Source organism: Clytia hemisphaerica, unplaced genomic scaffold (assembly GCF_902728285.1).
Source record: "Clytia hemisphaerica strain Z4C2 unplaced genomic scaffold, Clytia hemisphaerica genome assembly, whole genome shotgun sequence".
Lineage (NCBI taxonomy): Eukaryota > Metazoa > Cnidaria > Hydrozoa > Leptothecata > Clytiidae > Clytia > Clytia hemisphaerica.
The window spans coordinates 583,312-598,990 of NW_027104390.1; the positions used below are offsets into that span (position 1 = coordinate 583,312).

The 15,679-nt window shown below is 34.5% G+C and overlaps 2 protein-coding genes across 3 annotated transcripts; both read left to right on the forward strand.

Annotated features, from left to right (window-relative positions):
* LOC136819724 (glyoxylate/hydroxypyruvate reductase A-like) lies at positions 1 to 4,606 on the forward strand. 2 transcript variants are annotated; one of them, XM_067075967.1, is made up of 5 exons: positions 1 to 541; positions 678 to 797; positions 1,462 to 1,630; positions 2,300 to 2,795; positions 4,453 to 4,606. In XM_067075967.1, the coding sequence occupies exons 1-5, from the start codon at positions 382 to 384 to the stop codon at positions 4,537 to 4,539; spliced, it is 1,032 nt and encodes a 343-aa protein (XP_066932068.1). In that variant the 5' UTR covers positions 1 to 381; the 3' UTR covers positions 4,540 to 4,606. The 2 variants fall into 2 exon arrangements, with proteins under 2 accessions (XP_066932068.1, XP_066932069.1); XM_067075968.1 differs by having other exon boundaries at positions 451 to 537.
* Positions 4,607 to 5,669: 1,063 nt separating this feature from the next.
* LOC136819730 (zinc finger protein 287-like) lies at positions 5,670 to 15,207 on the forward strand. The gene is made up of 5 exons (XM_067075976.1): positions 5,670 to 5,837; positions 6,191 to 6,874; positions 8,682 to 8,847; positions 12,472 to 12,627; positions 14,175 to 15,207. The coding sequence occupies exons 1-5, from the start codon at positions 5,768 to 5,770 to the stop codon at positions 15,079 to 15,081; spliced, it is 1,983 nt and encodes a 660-aa protein (XP_066932077.1). The 5' UTR covers positions 5,670 to 5,767; the 3' UTR covers positions 15,082 to 15,207.
* The last annotated feature ends 472 nt before the right edge of the window (positions 15,208 to 15,679 follow it).

Sequence of the window (15,679 nt, forward strand, 5' to 3'; positions counted from 1 at the left end):
TTGACATGTTCAAATACATCAACGATGCCATTCTGATTGATCACTCATCCTGCAAAAATTGTAAAATTGGGGGGAAGTTTTCCAGATTAGTGAAAATTTGTTCTAACTTGAATAGTTATGTTAATGGTCCTCTAGCGGGTTACAAGGAACAATTGAATGATTAACTGCGTGGAAAAGTACTACGGCAATAGTTGAGAGTGGGTAAAGTGGCGGTAATATAAAGAATCATTCAAACAAAACAAAATCCGATGTTAACTTTGATGAGCAGAGAGGTCTATATTTCAGTTGTTTTACCCTTAGCTCAATGTTGTAAAATTTTCACTCAAATTTAAAAGTTTGAAATTTTAATTGATATACATAGAGCTGCAAAAAAACTAAAGGATGGCAACTGTGAGGAAGATTGGTTTATTAACACACACATCGAAGAATTTCCTTAAATGTCTAGAAAGTCAATTACCAAAGAATGGTTACCATCTACAAGAAATTATGTTTGATCAAGAGAAAATAAACAATTCAAAAGACTGCAAGGAAGTTGAGGCAGGTATATAGCTCCAAATTCTGATGTTGTTGTTTTTTTCAACACACCTTGGTTACCATCTCTATTTGTTCCTTAATATTATTCTGGAATAAATGTCTATGTTTTGGGATGTTGAATTTTAAACTCTTTCTATATACAGCCTTGGAAAAGATGAAAAATGATGTGGAATCAATGGATATTGTGATAGCTGATGGTCGTTTGATGCCCAAAATATTACATAAAGTGAACAAAGTCAAATGGATTCACTTGATTTGGGCTGGTAATTTCTGCTTTGTTTATTAATAATCTGTTGGAGAAGGAAAAATCCAAATTCCAAAATTTCCGATATGGTTTCCTTTTAGGCCGAAATAAAAAAGCCTCTTGTTTCTGGAAATCAGCCCGGTGAACTTTTCTTTAAGAGTCCCCTGGCCATAAAAAAATATGTTTGGATTGATCCAGGATTCTTTGGAGAAACAGACCAATAGTAAAAAAAATTGTATTTTTCCATAGTAAACTACCTTATTACACAAATATTACTAGTCATTTTACTAACACGAATTGGAAACTTTCACGAGTGCTAATAAAAACCCCCTTAATTAAAACCAGCCACTGTTTACTTGAAAAGCTGAAAAATTTGTGTTGATTTCAAATCGTGCAAATTTCAAGGCCGTTGAATACTTGCCTAGTAATTTTCATTTAATAAGGTAGTCTTTTGCGGCCAACTGGGTAAGTTTTTTTTGTCACCTGCATTTCCATTTTTCCCTTTAAATATATCAATGATAAGTTTGAAAAAAATGATTGTTTCAGAAGTTTTAAATTTGTTTAATATATTGTGTTTGCAAAATAGTTTGCAATGTCATAAATACTTCCTTCACTTTCAAAACAAACAATAACAGAATAATGCATGATCAGTAAGATTAATATCAGGCAAATTATATTCTTAGGTGTTGATCCAGTCGTGGATAGTCTAGCTGGAAAGTCTATTCCATCAATGCCAGTAACACGATTTGGAGGTTACTTCGGTGAACATATGGCTGAATATGCAATCAGTCATATTGTAGGTTATGAAAGAGGTTCATTCACAATATATGAAAACCAAAAACAAAATAATTGGTAAGGGAAGAGCTGAAGCTTTGCTGAGTGTTATCAGCCTTAGTCTTTAATTGAATATAATGGATGTACAAAGTGAAAGCAGATTATTATAAAATCAAATCTACAATCCTACAAGAAATATTTGAGACAAAGGGGAGTTCCCGGTGTAATTTTGAACACCACAATTGATTTTTAAGCGTCTTAAACTACAGTTGGAAAGTAGAGTTTTAACTCTGAGTTTTAACATGAGACTTAAGACTTAGGAGCTTAGGATCTCAGGATTTAAAAGCTCAAATTTGCTCGAATGAGGCTTGGAATATAGCCTAGAAGCCATCAAACCCCTCTAAAATCAAAATATTCAATGGAAGAAAGTGGAAGTGCTAAAATAGCAATTCTCGCCCGAACTTTAAATTCTGAAAAACGTTAAAAATACACTAAAATCTCAATATATTTCAAGGGAGATTGTAGGCTTATTGAATTACATAAAATATGCTCATTTCAATTTTTTGTTGGACTTGCCAAGATTCTTCCCACAACCTTTTATATCCAAAGTCCTGCGAAAATGAAAAAAATAGGTTAGCTACCCCTTTTTTACCTTAATTCACTGGAATGATATTAAGAAGGGTTTTAAAATATGTTGTGTAATTAAAAAAAAAATTATGCTGCATTGGAACATTTATTTATAAATAGGCTGAAATTAAGCGAACAACTCGGTGAATATCGTATGATCAAAGATCTGAAGTTCACCATTCTCGGGTGTGGTGATATTGGACACACAATTGCACGTCATCTTAAACAATTTGGTGGTACAGTTTACGGTATGGTCAGACAAACCAGAAATTCCAATTCCTCAGACTATGTTGATCAATATTTCACATTTGATGAATTACCAGAGTTTCTCAAAAAAAGTGATTATGTATGCAATGTACTGCCATCTACTCCAGGAACTAGAAACTTGTTGACACCTGAGCTACTTAAGAATTGCCAAAACACAGTGTTTATGAATCTTGGTCGTGGAGATGTCATCAAGGAAGATAATATTCTCAGAGCTCTAGAAGAGAATCGGTTTAAACAAGCCATTTTAGATGTGTTTGCGGTAGAACCTTTACCTAAAGAAAGCAAGCTGTGGAGTCATGAGAGAGTCACAATAACACCACATTGTTCAGGCCAAACACAAATACAAGAGGTATTATATGGAAATATACTCCCTTTGGTATATGGTAATCTTAAAGCAAATTATTTTGGTCCTTTTTGGACCTACCCCGGTGGAGGTCCTATAAATTAACCTTTGTCCGTTCGTCCGTTCGTCCGTTCGTTCGTTAGTTATTAGCTTTCCTCATGATTGGCTCGTTAGTTTTTTCTGATTTTTTGCACAAAGATGCATAACTATAAACCCTCGAATGTGACGGAGCCCGAATTTCAAAAAAAAAATTTTTTGGGCAAATTTGGGCAAAAAAACGGCTAAAAAACGGGTTTTTTGGACTTTGTGAAAAATTAGGTCGTTAATTTTTTCTGATTTTTTGCATGAAAGTAGGGTACCATCGTAGGTAAAAGATGGCTTAAGCAGATTTTTGCAAAAAAATTTTGTTGGCTCAAAAAACGCATGTTTATCTATAAGAATCACTATTAATAAGCATACATCAATGTTCTTAGTCAAATTACTCAATTTTTTTTATGAGATAGATGTTTTTTTTGCTCATGAGGGCTTACTTTTAAAGAATATGTGTGTTTCGATTTGTTTTTTTTCTGAATTTTTGCATGAAAGTAGGTTAAAGATGGCTCAAGCAGATTTTTGTAAAAAAAAGAATTTTTCAGCTCAAAAAACGCATATTTATCTATAAGAATCACTATTAATAAGCATACATCAATGTTCTGAAAATTACTGAATTTTTTGATGAGATATGTATTTTTGCTCTCGAAGTCTTGAATATGAAAGAAATTTTGGTTTCTAAACGTGTTTTTTTTTATAAGAAACAAACGACTAATTTTAATAGATCGTCACTATTTGTCTTCTAAATGATTGTTTAATGGTCACGCTTATGTAGATACCAATTATATATGTGTTAAATGCATAACCAGGTAGGTCCATAAAAGTATCACTTGTTGTATTGTAGAATTCTTCTGTTGAATATTATCTGGAAGACAAATAATGCCCTTATTCTACCCTTTTTCTGTCATTTTTCGAACAATTCTACTCCTCCATTTTCAAAACAAGACTTGGCTTTGTGTCTGGTTTTTGGACCTACACTGGTGGGTGGAGGTCCTTTAAATTAACCGATGTTCGTCCGTCCGTTCGTCTGTTACCAGCTTTTCTTGGGATTGGTTTATTAGTTTTTTTTGATTTTTTGCACAGTCATGCAAAATGGTGATTCCCAAAAAGTGATAGAGCCTGATTTTTCGGAAAATTCTTTTTGATCAGATCTGTTCTTATTTGGGGAAATTCCCTTATGTCACTTTTAGGAAAAAAGAGCATTTCTTGTAATTGGATTGATATTTGTTTCTGATTTTTTGCACTTTGATGTAAAATGGTAATAATAACCGATTTTCAAAAAATATTTTTTTGGGCAAATTCGTGGGTCAAAATGTGCCTAAAAATGGGGTTTTCTGGACTTGTGATATTGCTTCATTAGTTTTTTTTTAAAATTTTTGGACAGCTCACTACACTTTTTTACTCTCGTGCTATTTGTCATATTTTTATCTGATTCTCATCATCAGGTAGGTCCATTCAGCATGTTACTTGTTGTGTTTGCATTCTACAATTTAGATTAATTTAATAATTTCTTTCCCTCTATCAAATGAGATGGGATACCATTTTTCTACCCTGCTGTTTTTATTCATTTTAGACTGTTGCATCTTTCTTGGAACAACTGAAGCTGTTTGAAAACAATGAACCCTTGGAATTCTTAGTTGATTGGAAGAGTGGTTATTAAGAATATCATTTTTTAGGATGTATAATATTGTTTTTCTTAAAAATTATTGGAAACGATGAGTCACAAATGGACCATAAGATGTACTGATTGTTATATAATCCATGTTGTGATTATTTATATTTATCTACAATACATTGCGTTGCATGTAGATTCTGTCAGCATAAACAGTGTAGCGGTTGGTTCTTTATTTGTCAGATGTCATTATATTATGATCAATAGAGAGTCTTTTCCTCGTCTTTTTTTGATTTCTTGGACAATATCCTTTTTTCTAATTTACAAATTTTCATGTGTGAAAATATCCAAAATAGCTGGAATTTGGATGTTTGAATAGTCTTAATCATTTCAAGGCTTAGCATTAGGTCCATTTATTTTTTTTTAAATGTTTAGTTTATTGAATTGTTTTTTATGATTTTTATTTTGGTAAGATTCCACATACCACTATTTTATTCCTTTGTGCAAAAAAATATTTGCATGAGTTTTCTGTGGAGATCATGATTTTCCGGAAAAGTATATTTTAAAGCGGCCAGGAATTTTATTATTGTATTTGTAAAATTCATTTCCGAAAAATGTTGTTGATACGCAAAAAGAAGCTTAGCATATTTTTTTGCCAGGCTTTCGCTTGCATTCTATGTCATAGTGTTTATTTTTATTTACAGATGAGCTATTATGATACTATTTAGATTTAGAAGGGGCCAACTTTTAGGTTTGAGTGTAAGTCTTGCTGCAGTACACTTTACTCAGAATTTCATGCTTCAATTATGTTCACCGAATTCAACCCGTTGAGAATCCTCATTTTTTTTCTTTTCTATGGGTTACACATCCTTAAGAGTTGGCCCCTACTGATATATTTAAATTTATAATCTAGAATTACGCTGAGATACTCTATTCAAAGTTTTTCAATTCGTTGCCTCCTTTCCTTTCGTTTTATTGAGATTTGGAAGGAAATTCATCAATCTTTTGAGAGTCTAGATATTCTTACATGTTGTATTAATATAGAAATTTTATTGAAATTCCCAGGAGGGAATAATTTTCACCAAAGAAAACGTGTGATAATTTGTTGATAATTAGATTTTATAAAATAAAGCAATTAATCTATCATAATCATTCATTTTTCTGTCCTTTACAGAAGAAAATTTTATAAACTAAAAAAAACTAGAATTAAAGATGAAATGATCAGAAGGGTAATCAAAAATCAAAAGATTACAGCACGCTAAAGATCGCTTTCAAGATGAGCTGCTTGTTCGAGATTCAACGAAATTTGAACATTCAGAAAAATAACGAACTACTCAGAGCTTATGGTATGTTTCAGTTTTTCATTCAGATTTCTTTGTTTTTTTGTGGAGGATAATATCGTCCGATAAGGAGGGCATTGTACGAACATTTTCTGGAAAAACCCAATGTTTGACTATGTAACTTTGAAAGTTTTATGAAAAGCTCTTCCTGAGAGTTTTTTTCGAAATGATTTTTCATTTTATGTTATCATCGTTTGAAGTATAAGTCTTTAGTATGGACCACTCATCAGTGGAAAAGGTTTTAGAGTTGCTTTAGAGACCAAAAAGCCTTAAAGTGTTCTTAATTTTGGGCATTGAAGTCTTTTATGTTCTTATATAGTTTGTTCTTTTTTTTAAATAACGTGTATTTTTAATCGTAGGCTTACCAGAAATGAACGTTAGTGTTGAAAGTTTTTCATCTGAAGACATCGAAAAACGATTTGGTTATCTCGGTGAAGACAACAACAACAACGCAATCAATAGTGAATCCAATTTTGTAGAAACATTCAAAGATGATTCCGATTCGGATGACGCATCAGACTCGAATAGTTCTGACAGTGGCGACGAAAGTGATGCCACTTATCGGGATGTCGTCTTGAGCGATTTAGATGATGACGATGAAGAGGGTGGTGACATCATTGTAGTTGATAATGACGTCAGTGATCCCGATTTTATCCCCGATTTCATTTCAACTAATAGCCACCGTGACATCGAATACATATCAAGTGACGACGAAGTTGTAATTTTTGACGAAAACAATAACGTCATTTCTGAGAGATACAACGCTACAAAGACCGTTATCTACGGTCAAAGCAACGTCAACGGGTTGAAAAAAGACGTCAATAATATCAAAAATGACGTCAATGTTCAAGAAGATGACGTAATTAAAATCAGAGATTTCAAAATTATTATCAAGATGGAGGATACCAATCACATGACACAAACGAGTGATGCTTCTAATGTTAGTGGTGATCGCACTGTAAATAAAGTTGGATACTTCGGTGAACTTGAAACCATCGAACCACCCGTCAAATTCAATCCAATCGTCAAACTGGATAGAATAGGTATGTAGTGTTTAAAGTTTTTCCGTATCTGACGGATTTCCGTCTTAGAAGTATTAAGAGAGATTTTCCAAAGTTTCAAGAATATGTACTAATTTGCTTTGTAAGGCGAGATCAATTTAATTTGTTGTTCTACGGGCAGATCGTTAGCAAAATATAAGTCGGATAGTCGGTAAAATAAGAATAAATTCTTCATTTAACAGGGTTGGTAAAGTATCGAAAATGTTTTCCAGAAAATATCTGGTTCAAAAATTCACTAAAAAATCTTAGTGTATGGAATATTTGATTTTCTAAATTTTTCAATTTCCTGAATTAATTTTCAGCTTTATTCAAATTTGATTCTTACAAATGACTAGTGTGTAAAATATATTGTAGTGGAAAATTCAATATTATTATTTGTTTGACTTTAGCAAAGATAGGGTCGGTCGGGCCCGTAGAACAACAAATTAAATTGGTCTCGCCTAACATCCTTTTTCCGTATCAGACGAAAAACCTTGCTTTAACAACAACTAGGTATGCAAGTATTCTACAGCAACATGACTAGCAAGCTTGAAGCGCTTATAGATTTTGTTGGGGAGGGGGCTATAAGTTTTCGAAGTCGTTGTGCGCGCTTCGATCATACTTTTTCGAGCAAAGCTTCCACGCTATTGGTCAAAAGGAAAATGAAGCAACTCTATTGGCGCGATCTGACGTAACGGTTGAAAAAAGTTGAAATGTGTTCAACTTTTTTTTCGAGCGCGCGCTACATTTTTATGACGTAATCTTTTTTTCCAATCAAAAAGGATTGAAGCCAAAAAGTGCGATCACAACGCGCGCAAATGGAGACCGGCCTTAAGTTTTCGAAGTCGTTGCGTTGGCGTTACATTCAACGTAACAATATATTGAGAATTTTAGGGTATTTTAAGGCCGGTCTTCACTTTTGCACGTCATGAGCGAAAACTTTTTGACATTTTTGTAAGGTCATTGGAAGAATCCATCGCCCATTTCGCGCGAAAGTGGAGACTTTTTAGAATTTGACGTTAGGGCGAGAATGGCAATTTCAATACTTTCACTATATTAAATTGGCTTCCAAGCTATAATTCTTAGCCTTATTGGAAGATATTCGAGCTTTTTGATCCAGAGATCCTGAGCCTTTTTGTCTAATGATGAAATTCCAAACTTAAAGGTTTTGTTTTTACATAAGTGTTCCCGTTTCATATCAGACACATATTTCATATCAGGAAAGTGTCTGCCTATTATTATATTATGATGATATACCTAACCAAAAAATGTTTTTCTTTTCCTCTTTTTAACCAATCTTGCTCCACATCAGTGTCAATCCAATGTAAAAAAGCTTGTGAATTAAAATTGAGTAAGCAAACATTATCACTCTTATTTAAAAACAAAACCTTTAAAGCACTTAAAAAAATCTTTCGTGGTTTTTGAATTTTTTTCAGTGGATTTCCCCTTTTTCACACGTATTGTGGCTCTGATTGATTATAGTGCGAACGGTGTTTTACTACTCAAACTTGTGGTTTTTCTTGTCCTTCGGAAAATTAATGATGTCATGAGCCATGTATACAAACCCTTTCTTGTACTCTTTAAACATCCGACCTCTAATTCATGATATGCACCACTGGAGAGTCTTCTGAGAACTATTAAATTTTTCCACCCAATACTTTACTTAAAGAATAGAAAAAGTGATGTATTGGGTGAAACAAAAACAGACAAGTTGCATAATTTCGTGAAGTCGTTGCAGTGGTGCATATCATGAATAGAGGCAATTAATTTTCAAGGCAAGTAATTCAAACGTTTTGCTTTAAATTTTTAGTACTCAAAGACCACGCATCGACAAAAAAACAGCAATGGCCGCATATTTGTGATATTTGCGACAAAGATTTCCCATGGCCAAGCGAATTGAGACGACACCGCGAGGCAGTTCACATGAAGCAGAAACCATTTGCTTGTCCAACATGCGGGAGCAGCTTTTCTAAAAAGTAAGTGGTGGCTCAAAAGATTTGTGATTACAGTTTACTCTCGCTAATTCGAACTCGAACGGGGAATATAATTTGTTCGAATAACAGAGAGATTCGAATTATAGAAAGTATATTAGGGTTTAAGATGGGAATAAGTTCGAATTATAGAACGATTCGAATAAGCTTCCTCTATTTTGTTCGTTTCTGTATAGTTTACCCCGGAAACGATTTCTTTTGGACAGTTTAGTCGGGGAAAGTGACGAATTTGAAATTTTTGTCGGGGAAAGTGACGAATTTGAAATTTTTGTCGGGGAATAGTGACGAATTTGAAATTTTGGTCGGGGGAAAGTGACGAAAATGCCTCTAGGTGACGAAATTTTTCCGTTAGCTGCCTCTGGCCAATATATTGTCTGTCAATAATTTGTGTAGTGTATCCAGCCCTAATTTATAACCCCGATTATCATATTGAAATTCAATCATCTCTGGGATACACCCACATTTTTACGATAAGCATAGAACGTTGACACTGTTTGGTTTTTCATTGCGGACTTAAGTCGAAATTAAGTGTCTTTGTATGTATGTATGTATGTATGTATGTATGTAATAATTTATTTCAAGTTGACGAACAGGTAGCAACAAAGGCTAATAAAAGTCAACACTACTTTACAATTTGTAAGGGGATTGCAAAAAGCCGACACTGACAATATAGGTCGGGCAGTTTCTGCACGGACATGGTGTAGGCCTCCACTGCTTAATCTTTTCCTTAAAAATACTAAGATTAGGGGTAGGGGGTAGAGTAACTTTTTTGGGGGGTATCTTCAGATCTTCTTCGCCTGGTGTTTTTTCTGTTCCATATAATGATAGAAGACATTTAAAAAAAAAATTAATTTTATGCATTTTTGACGAATTCCAGCCCAAAAGACTGCCCGGGGGGGGCTTTTTTACCAAAAAATCAGCTTTTTTGAGGTTTATTCTTCATATCTCTTCCAAAACTTGCTCAAATTCAAGATGTAGTGTTTTTTATGAAAATTTAACCTATTGTGATGCATTATGCGCAATTTTTAAGGTCAGAAGTCCAAAATTGGCTGAATCCCCCTGGGGGGACTGATTCGCACTACAGGCAAAAATTGGAAAAAAATGGCATTTTCTGGCCTTTTCAGGCCTGTAAATATGTCAAAACTATTGCAAATCTTATTTTTTGGACCTACCTGGAGGTCCTATAAATTAACCTTTGTTCGTCCGTCCGTCCGTCCGTCTTTCCGTCCGTCCGTCTGTTACCAGCTTTTCTCGAGATTGGCTCATTAGTTTTTTCTGATTTTTGGCACAAAGATGCAAAATGGCAATGCCCAAAATGTGACGGAGCCCGATTTTCGAAAAAAAAATTTTCCGGCCGAAAATGCCGGAAATATGCCGGAAAAACCAGTTTTTTGACATTTTCTCGAGATTTCATCATTAGTTTTTTCAGATTTTTTGCTTAAAGATGCGTATTAACAATGCCCAAAACATGACCGGGTCCGATTTTTGAGAAAAAATTTTTCCAGCCGAAAATGCCGGAAATATGCGGGAAATCACCGTTTTTCTGAATTTTCATTAGACTTCCTTATAATTGGTTGTTTTTTCATTCAAAAACATTATTAATAGCAATGCCCACCATCAAGCATGTTTCAATTTTCAATAAAATTGATTTTTGAAGCCGGAACTATTAAAAAATCGCCGGAACAACCTATATTCGCCGGAAAGACAGTATTTCTTGAATTTCTCGAGTTGTACTTTGTATTTTTTTATGAAATTTTGCACACTGATGCAAAATGACAATACCTAAAATGTGACAGAGCCCGATTTTCGAAAAATATTTTTTTCCGGCTGAAAATGCTGGGAATATGCCGGAAAAACCAGTTTTTTGACATTTTCTCGAATTTTCATCCTTAGTTTTTTCTGATTTTTTTGCAGAAAGATGCGTATGCGCAATACTCAAAACATGACAGAGTTCTATTTTTTGAGAAAATTTTTTTTCCGGCCGAAAATGCCGGAAATCGCCGTTTTTGTTTTCTAGAAACCTTCTTTATTAAGCTGTGCGTTTTTCTGATAGTGTATTGTTTTTATAAAGAAAAGCGTTTAATAACTTTTTTACTTTTTTTCATTCTTTTTCAATAGTATTGATAATTTCTACCAATAGATATGCTTTCATTTTATATATTTTTGTATTTTGACCAGTTATGTCTTATGTGTTTCATTGTTTCAATGTTCATTGGTTAGTTTTGGTAACCAGGTAGGTCCATAAAAGTATCACTTGTTTCACTTGGTGTACTAAATTTTATGAAGAAACAACAAAATAATCATATTGGATTGAAAATTGTGCCCGTTGGAGCAGGTTGGAGCCCTAAACGAGCTGTTTTAAGCCGATTTTGGGTAGCAAAATGCTTTTTAAGGCCAATTTTGCAAGTTCATAAACTTCAAACTAATTGATTCACACGTCTGAAATTTTCAGAGATGGAAGACTTCAGTAAAGTCTTTCAGCAAAATTAATTTCAAGATTTTCACTTTTTTCAAAAAATCATAATGGCGTCTTCAACAATCGCTTTTTAGCAAAAAATAATCAGATTTATCAAAATATAGCACTTTTTAAGGCAAGCTTCTACAAACTGAGTTTAAATACTGATTGAAATTTTTTTTGCAGTGATAGTACTCTGGAGATACTCCAGGGAAATCAAAATCATTTGGGTCTGGGATGCGTCTATGTCCCACATTATGGAAATAAAATCCCTACTAAGAGCTATTTTTCAGGCAAAAATCCAAATTTGGACTGAAAAAATCTCTAAAATGACAATAGACATGGGCCCGAATTTTCTTGCAGTGATAGTATTCTGGAAATACTACAGGAAAATCAAAATCATTTGGGTTTAAGATTTGGGTATATCTGCCATTATGGAATTGAAATCTGTGCTAAAACTGGCTAAATTGCAACATTTCAAGCAAAAATCCAATTTTGACTTAACAACTGATCTAATATGGCAATAGACATGAACCTAAAATCGCTTTAAAAAGCATTTTGCTACCCAAAATCGGCTTAAAACAGCTCGTTTAGGGCTCCAACCTGCTCCAACGGGCACAATTTTCAATCCAATATGATTATTTTGTTGTTTCTTCATAAAATTTAGTACACCAAGTGAAAAAAATAAGATTTGCCTATTTTGACATATTTACAGGCCTGAAAAGGCCAGAAAATGCCATTTTTTCCAATTTTTACCTGTAGTGCGAATCAGTACCCCCAGGGGGTTCAGCCAATTTTGGACTTCTGACCTTAAAAATTGCGCAGAATGCATCACAATAGGTTAAATTTTCATAAAAAAACACTGCACCTTGAATTTGAGCAAGTTTTGGAAGAGATATGAAGAATAAACCTCAAAAAAGCTGATTTTTTGGTAAAAAAGCCCCCCCGGGCAGTTTTTTGGGCTGGAATTCGTCAAAAATGCATAAAATTAATTTTTTTTTTTTTAAATGTCTCCTATCATTATATGGAACAGAAAAAGCACCAGGCGAAGAAGATCTGAAGATACCGACTTTTGCCCCCTACCCCTACTAAGATCAACTATGTCTCTATACTGATCCGGAATTAATTCCCAAACTTTTTGGCGCTCGATTTAGATCTCATTTGAAAGAACACGCGATGTCACATACGGACGAAAGACCTTTCCCTTGTGATATATGCGGCAAAAGATTCAAATTAAAGCACCATTTGAAGACTCATCTTAAACTCCACCCAAGTGAAGAGCCATATAAGTGCGATATCTGTGAGAAACGGTAATATTTTTTTTTCTTTTGACTGCTTTATCTGAATTACTATGTGGTTTGAATTGAGCTTTTCCAGAAAAAAAACGTATACTTGAGGCGTACAAACTTTCGCGAGCAGAAACTTTCGCGATTACGATCGCGAAAAATTCTTGACAAAATAGAAAATCTGCAAAACTTCAAACTTTGAATAAAATGTAACTTTTTAGCCTGCTAACAGAGTAATAAGTCAAAGGACAAATGTTTCAAGCCAATCCAAGAAGTATTTGTCCCTCTAAGCTATTTCTTTATGTGAAAATTTTACGTCTTGATTCGCGAAAGTTTATGCTCGTGAAAAATATTTTTCCGTTAAATTCGGAAAGTAAATGTCGTGAATTTCGCTATTTTTCGTCCTCGCAAAAGTTTCTGCTCGCGAAAGTTTGTACGCCTAAAGTACCCCCTGTTGAGGAGGTCCGTTCCAAAGTGGTAAGGTTTAATATGTGGCGGAATTCCATAGGGAGATACAAAAATATGTCAAATATAACTGGAATTCCATGGGGTAGCTTTTTAAATCCTACTGAAATTCAGAATTCCAGAGGGATTTAAACCTGAAATTGCCTGGAATTCCAGGGGGTTACAGCATTTCCATACGAAAGTACAGTAATTTCAAAATCGTTTGCAAGAGAGATTTAGGAAATGTTTAGTGACAAAAAGTGTAACACTAATCAAACGCAATGGAAAACTAGGGATGATCTTAAAAATAATTTTACAAATTCAAAAATAAACAAAAATGATTGCTACTCCAGCAAAAAGGAAAACGAATTCTGAACAAGTGTATTACAACACCAAACACACGGCAAAGACATTCATCAGTTTCAAAACCTGCCTCGGTTAGCACAACTGCCAGGTAAAAAAATATTAATTAGGCCTACGTTCAATGAATTTAATTGACTGTCATCAAGTTTTATTGACTGTCAAATTGTAAATTGTTAATTATTGACAACAAATTGTTTGCAATGACCATCAATATTTCCTTTCTTACAGTCAATGATTTGTATTATTTTGTTGCCAGCTGTCAATGTCAGTAATGAACGGTCAATGCAAAAAAATGGTTTTCAAGAAAATTAGTCAGTGTTAAGTAGATTTTGTCAATAATTTGTTTTTGACAGTCAATAAAACTTGGGCGGATTCTCTTACAGAGCCATAGTATTCAGAATGTATACGTGCCATGCGTGGATTAATCAGAGTCTCCTCGGAGATTGGAAACCATCCATCTTTCTAACCCCAATTTCCCTTTTCTTTCCTATGGCGTAACATTTATAAAGAGATTTAAGGTTTTCCGGTGTTGCCACTTAAGGCTTAGGGACACGAGAAGTTTTTTTCGCGCTGGTGCAATGCGACATGCTCTTTCCCACCAGCACAAGAAAAAAGTGCGTGTCCCATGATTTCTTTTTTTTTTGCACGAGAAAGCGTTTCAGGTTGGTGGGATGGAGCATGTTGCATTGCACCAACGCGAAAAAAACTTCTCGTGTCCCTAAGCCTTTACGGTATCAAAATAAATTAATTTTTAAATCTTACAGGTACTCGACTACGGAAGAATTATCGATATGTCTTCGAGTCCACGCCGGTGAAAAACGATATCAGTGTGATATCTGTGGCAAAGACTACAATCTGAGAACTAGATATCTTGCGCACCTAGCGACGCATGAAAACAAACGTGATTTCAAATGCGAGCAATGTCCGAAAACATTCACAGCCCATCGTTACCTGTACGAACACAAGCGTCGTTGTCATTTGCAAAACAGGCGGACGTATTTATGCCCGCATTGCGGCCGCGCGTTTAAAGATAGTTCTAACATGAAGAGACATCAACTAACGCATGAATTGACCGCGACTTACAAATGTGGCCAGTGTGAAGCGAAATACCGACGTAAAGGCGACTTGAAACAACACTTGCTAAGGCATGAAGCTTCGGATGGGAAACCCTACCAGTGTGATGTCTGTGGGACAAAATTTGCACAAAAAAACCATCTTCGCAAACATCAACGTTCTATTCATTGCCAGATTAAGGCGTCCGTCGATGAGTCCAAACCCTTCGTGTGTACGGTGTGTGGGAAACGTCTCAAAAGCGCGGACACGTTAAGACGCCATATCAAATGGTTTCATGCAGACAAATCACCGCTGCAAAATAAATATGACGATCACGGATATGGTACACGCCTTATAACCAAAAAGAAGCTTGTTGGTGGAGACCAACGAAAATTTCACAGTGTACAAACGGCTAATAACGCACCCGCTGAATTGGAGTTAATGACATCTACCCAAAACTGTTATGTTGCGTTGCAATCTGGCCCTGCACGGAACGGGTCGGAATCTAAACCATTGACTTCATATAATTGTACATACTGTGAAGGACCAATAGTGAGGTTTATTTCTTCTCGAGATTTATTGGAACATTGCTTGAAAGTACATAACAAGACCTTATAATTATATACTATATAATTTTAATAGAACTAGGGTAAAAACCTAATCTTACCCAAGCGCATCGTTTTTAAATGAACAAATATGTAACTCAACCATCCCCGGGTATATTATGTCATAATTATATACTATATAATTTTAATAAAACTAGGGTAAAAACCTAATGTTACCTAATACGCATTCGTTTTTAAATGAACAATCAGGTAACAAGTAATGCGAGTTTGACGTAATGGCTGTGGATTTATTTTTAATAAACTCAATCACACCACCCCCCTCCCCCGGTATATGTCTAGCATTAATACTTAAATAGTATCGAAGGAGGAAAACAAGGCTTTCATTCACACGGTGAAAGTGAGTTGGGGAGAAACGTTTTAAAGGTTTGGTATTAAAGTAAGAGTGGCATCGTTTGCTTACTCATCAATTTTAATTTACGAGCTTTTTCACATTGAATTGACAAAACAAATACCATACTTTTCGAAATCTGACAATAGGTTTGTTTTACTTAAAATCTTTCGTTTGTGGAATCCACGTTGGCTAAGCCTTTTTGACGAAGATAAAAGTATTATCTCTTATTCCTTCTGGGTTTTTAACTCCCACATTATAT

Excerpts from the sequence above, each read along its gene's own strand:
- LOC136819730 (XM_067075976.1), top strand. The coding sequence starts at position 5,768 with ATGAGCTGCTTGTTCGAGATTCAACGAAATTTGAACATTCAGAAAAAT. Across the intron at positions 6,875-8,681 it reads CGTCAAACTGGATAGAATAG|TACTCAAAGACCACGCATCG; the intron begins GTATGTAGTGTT and ends TTAAATTTTTAG. Across the intron at positions 8,848-12,471 it reads GGGAGCAGCTTTTCTAAAAA|ATCTCATTTGAAAGAACACG; the intron begins GTAAGTGGTGGC and ends CGCTCGATTTAG.
- LOC136819724 (XM_067075967.1), top strand. The coding sequence starts at position 382 with ATGGCAACTGTGAGGAAGATTGGTTTATTAACACACACATCGAAGAAT. Across the intron at positions 1,631-2,299 it reads AACCAAAAACAAAATAATTG|GCTGAAATTAAGCGAACAAC; the intron begins GTAAGGGAAGAG and ends ATTTATAAATAG. Across the intron at positions 2,796-4,452 it reads GCCAAACACAAATACAAGAG|ACTGTTGCATCTTTCTTGGA; the intron begins GTATTATATGGA and ends TATTCATTTTAG.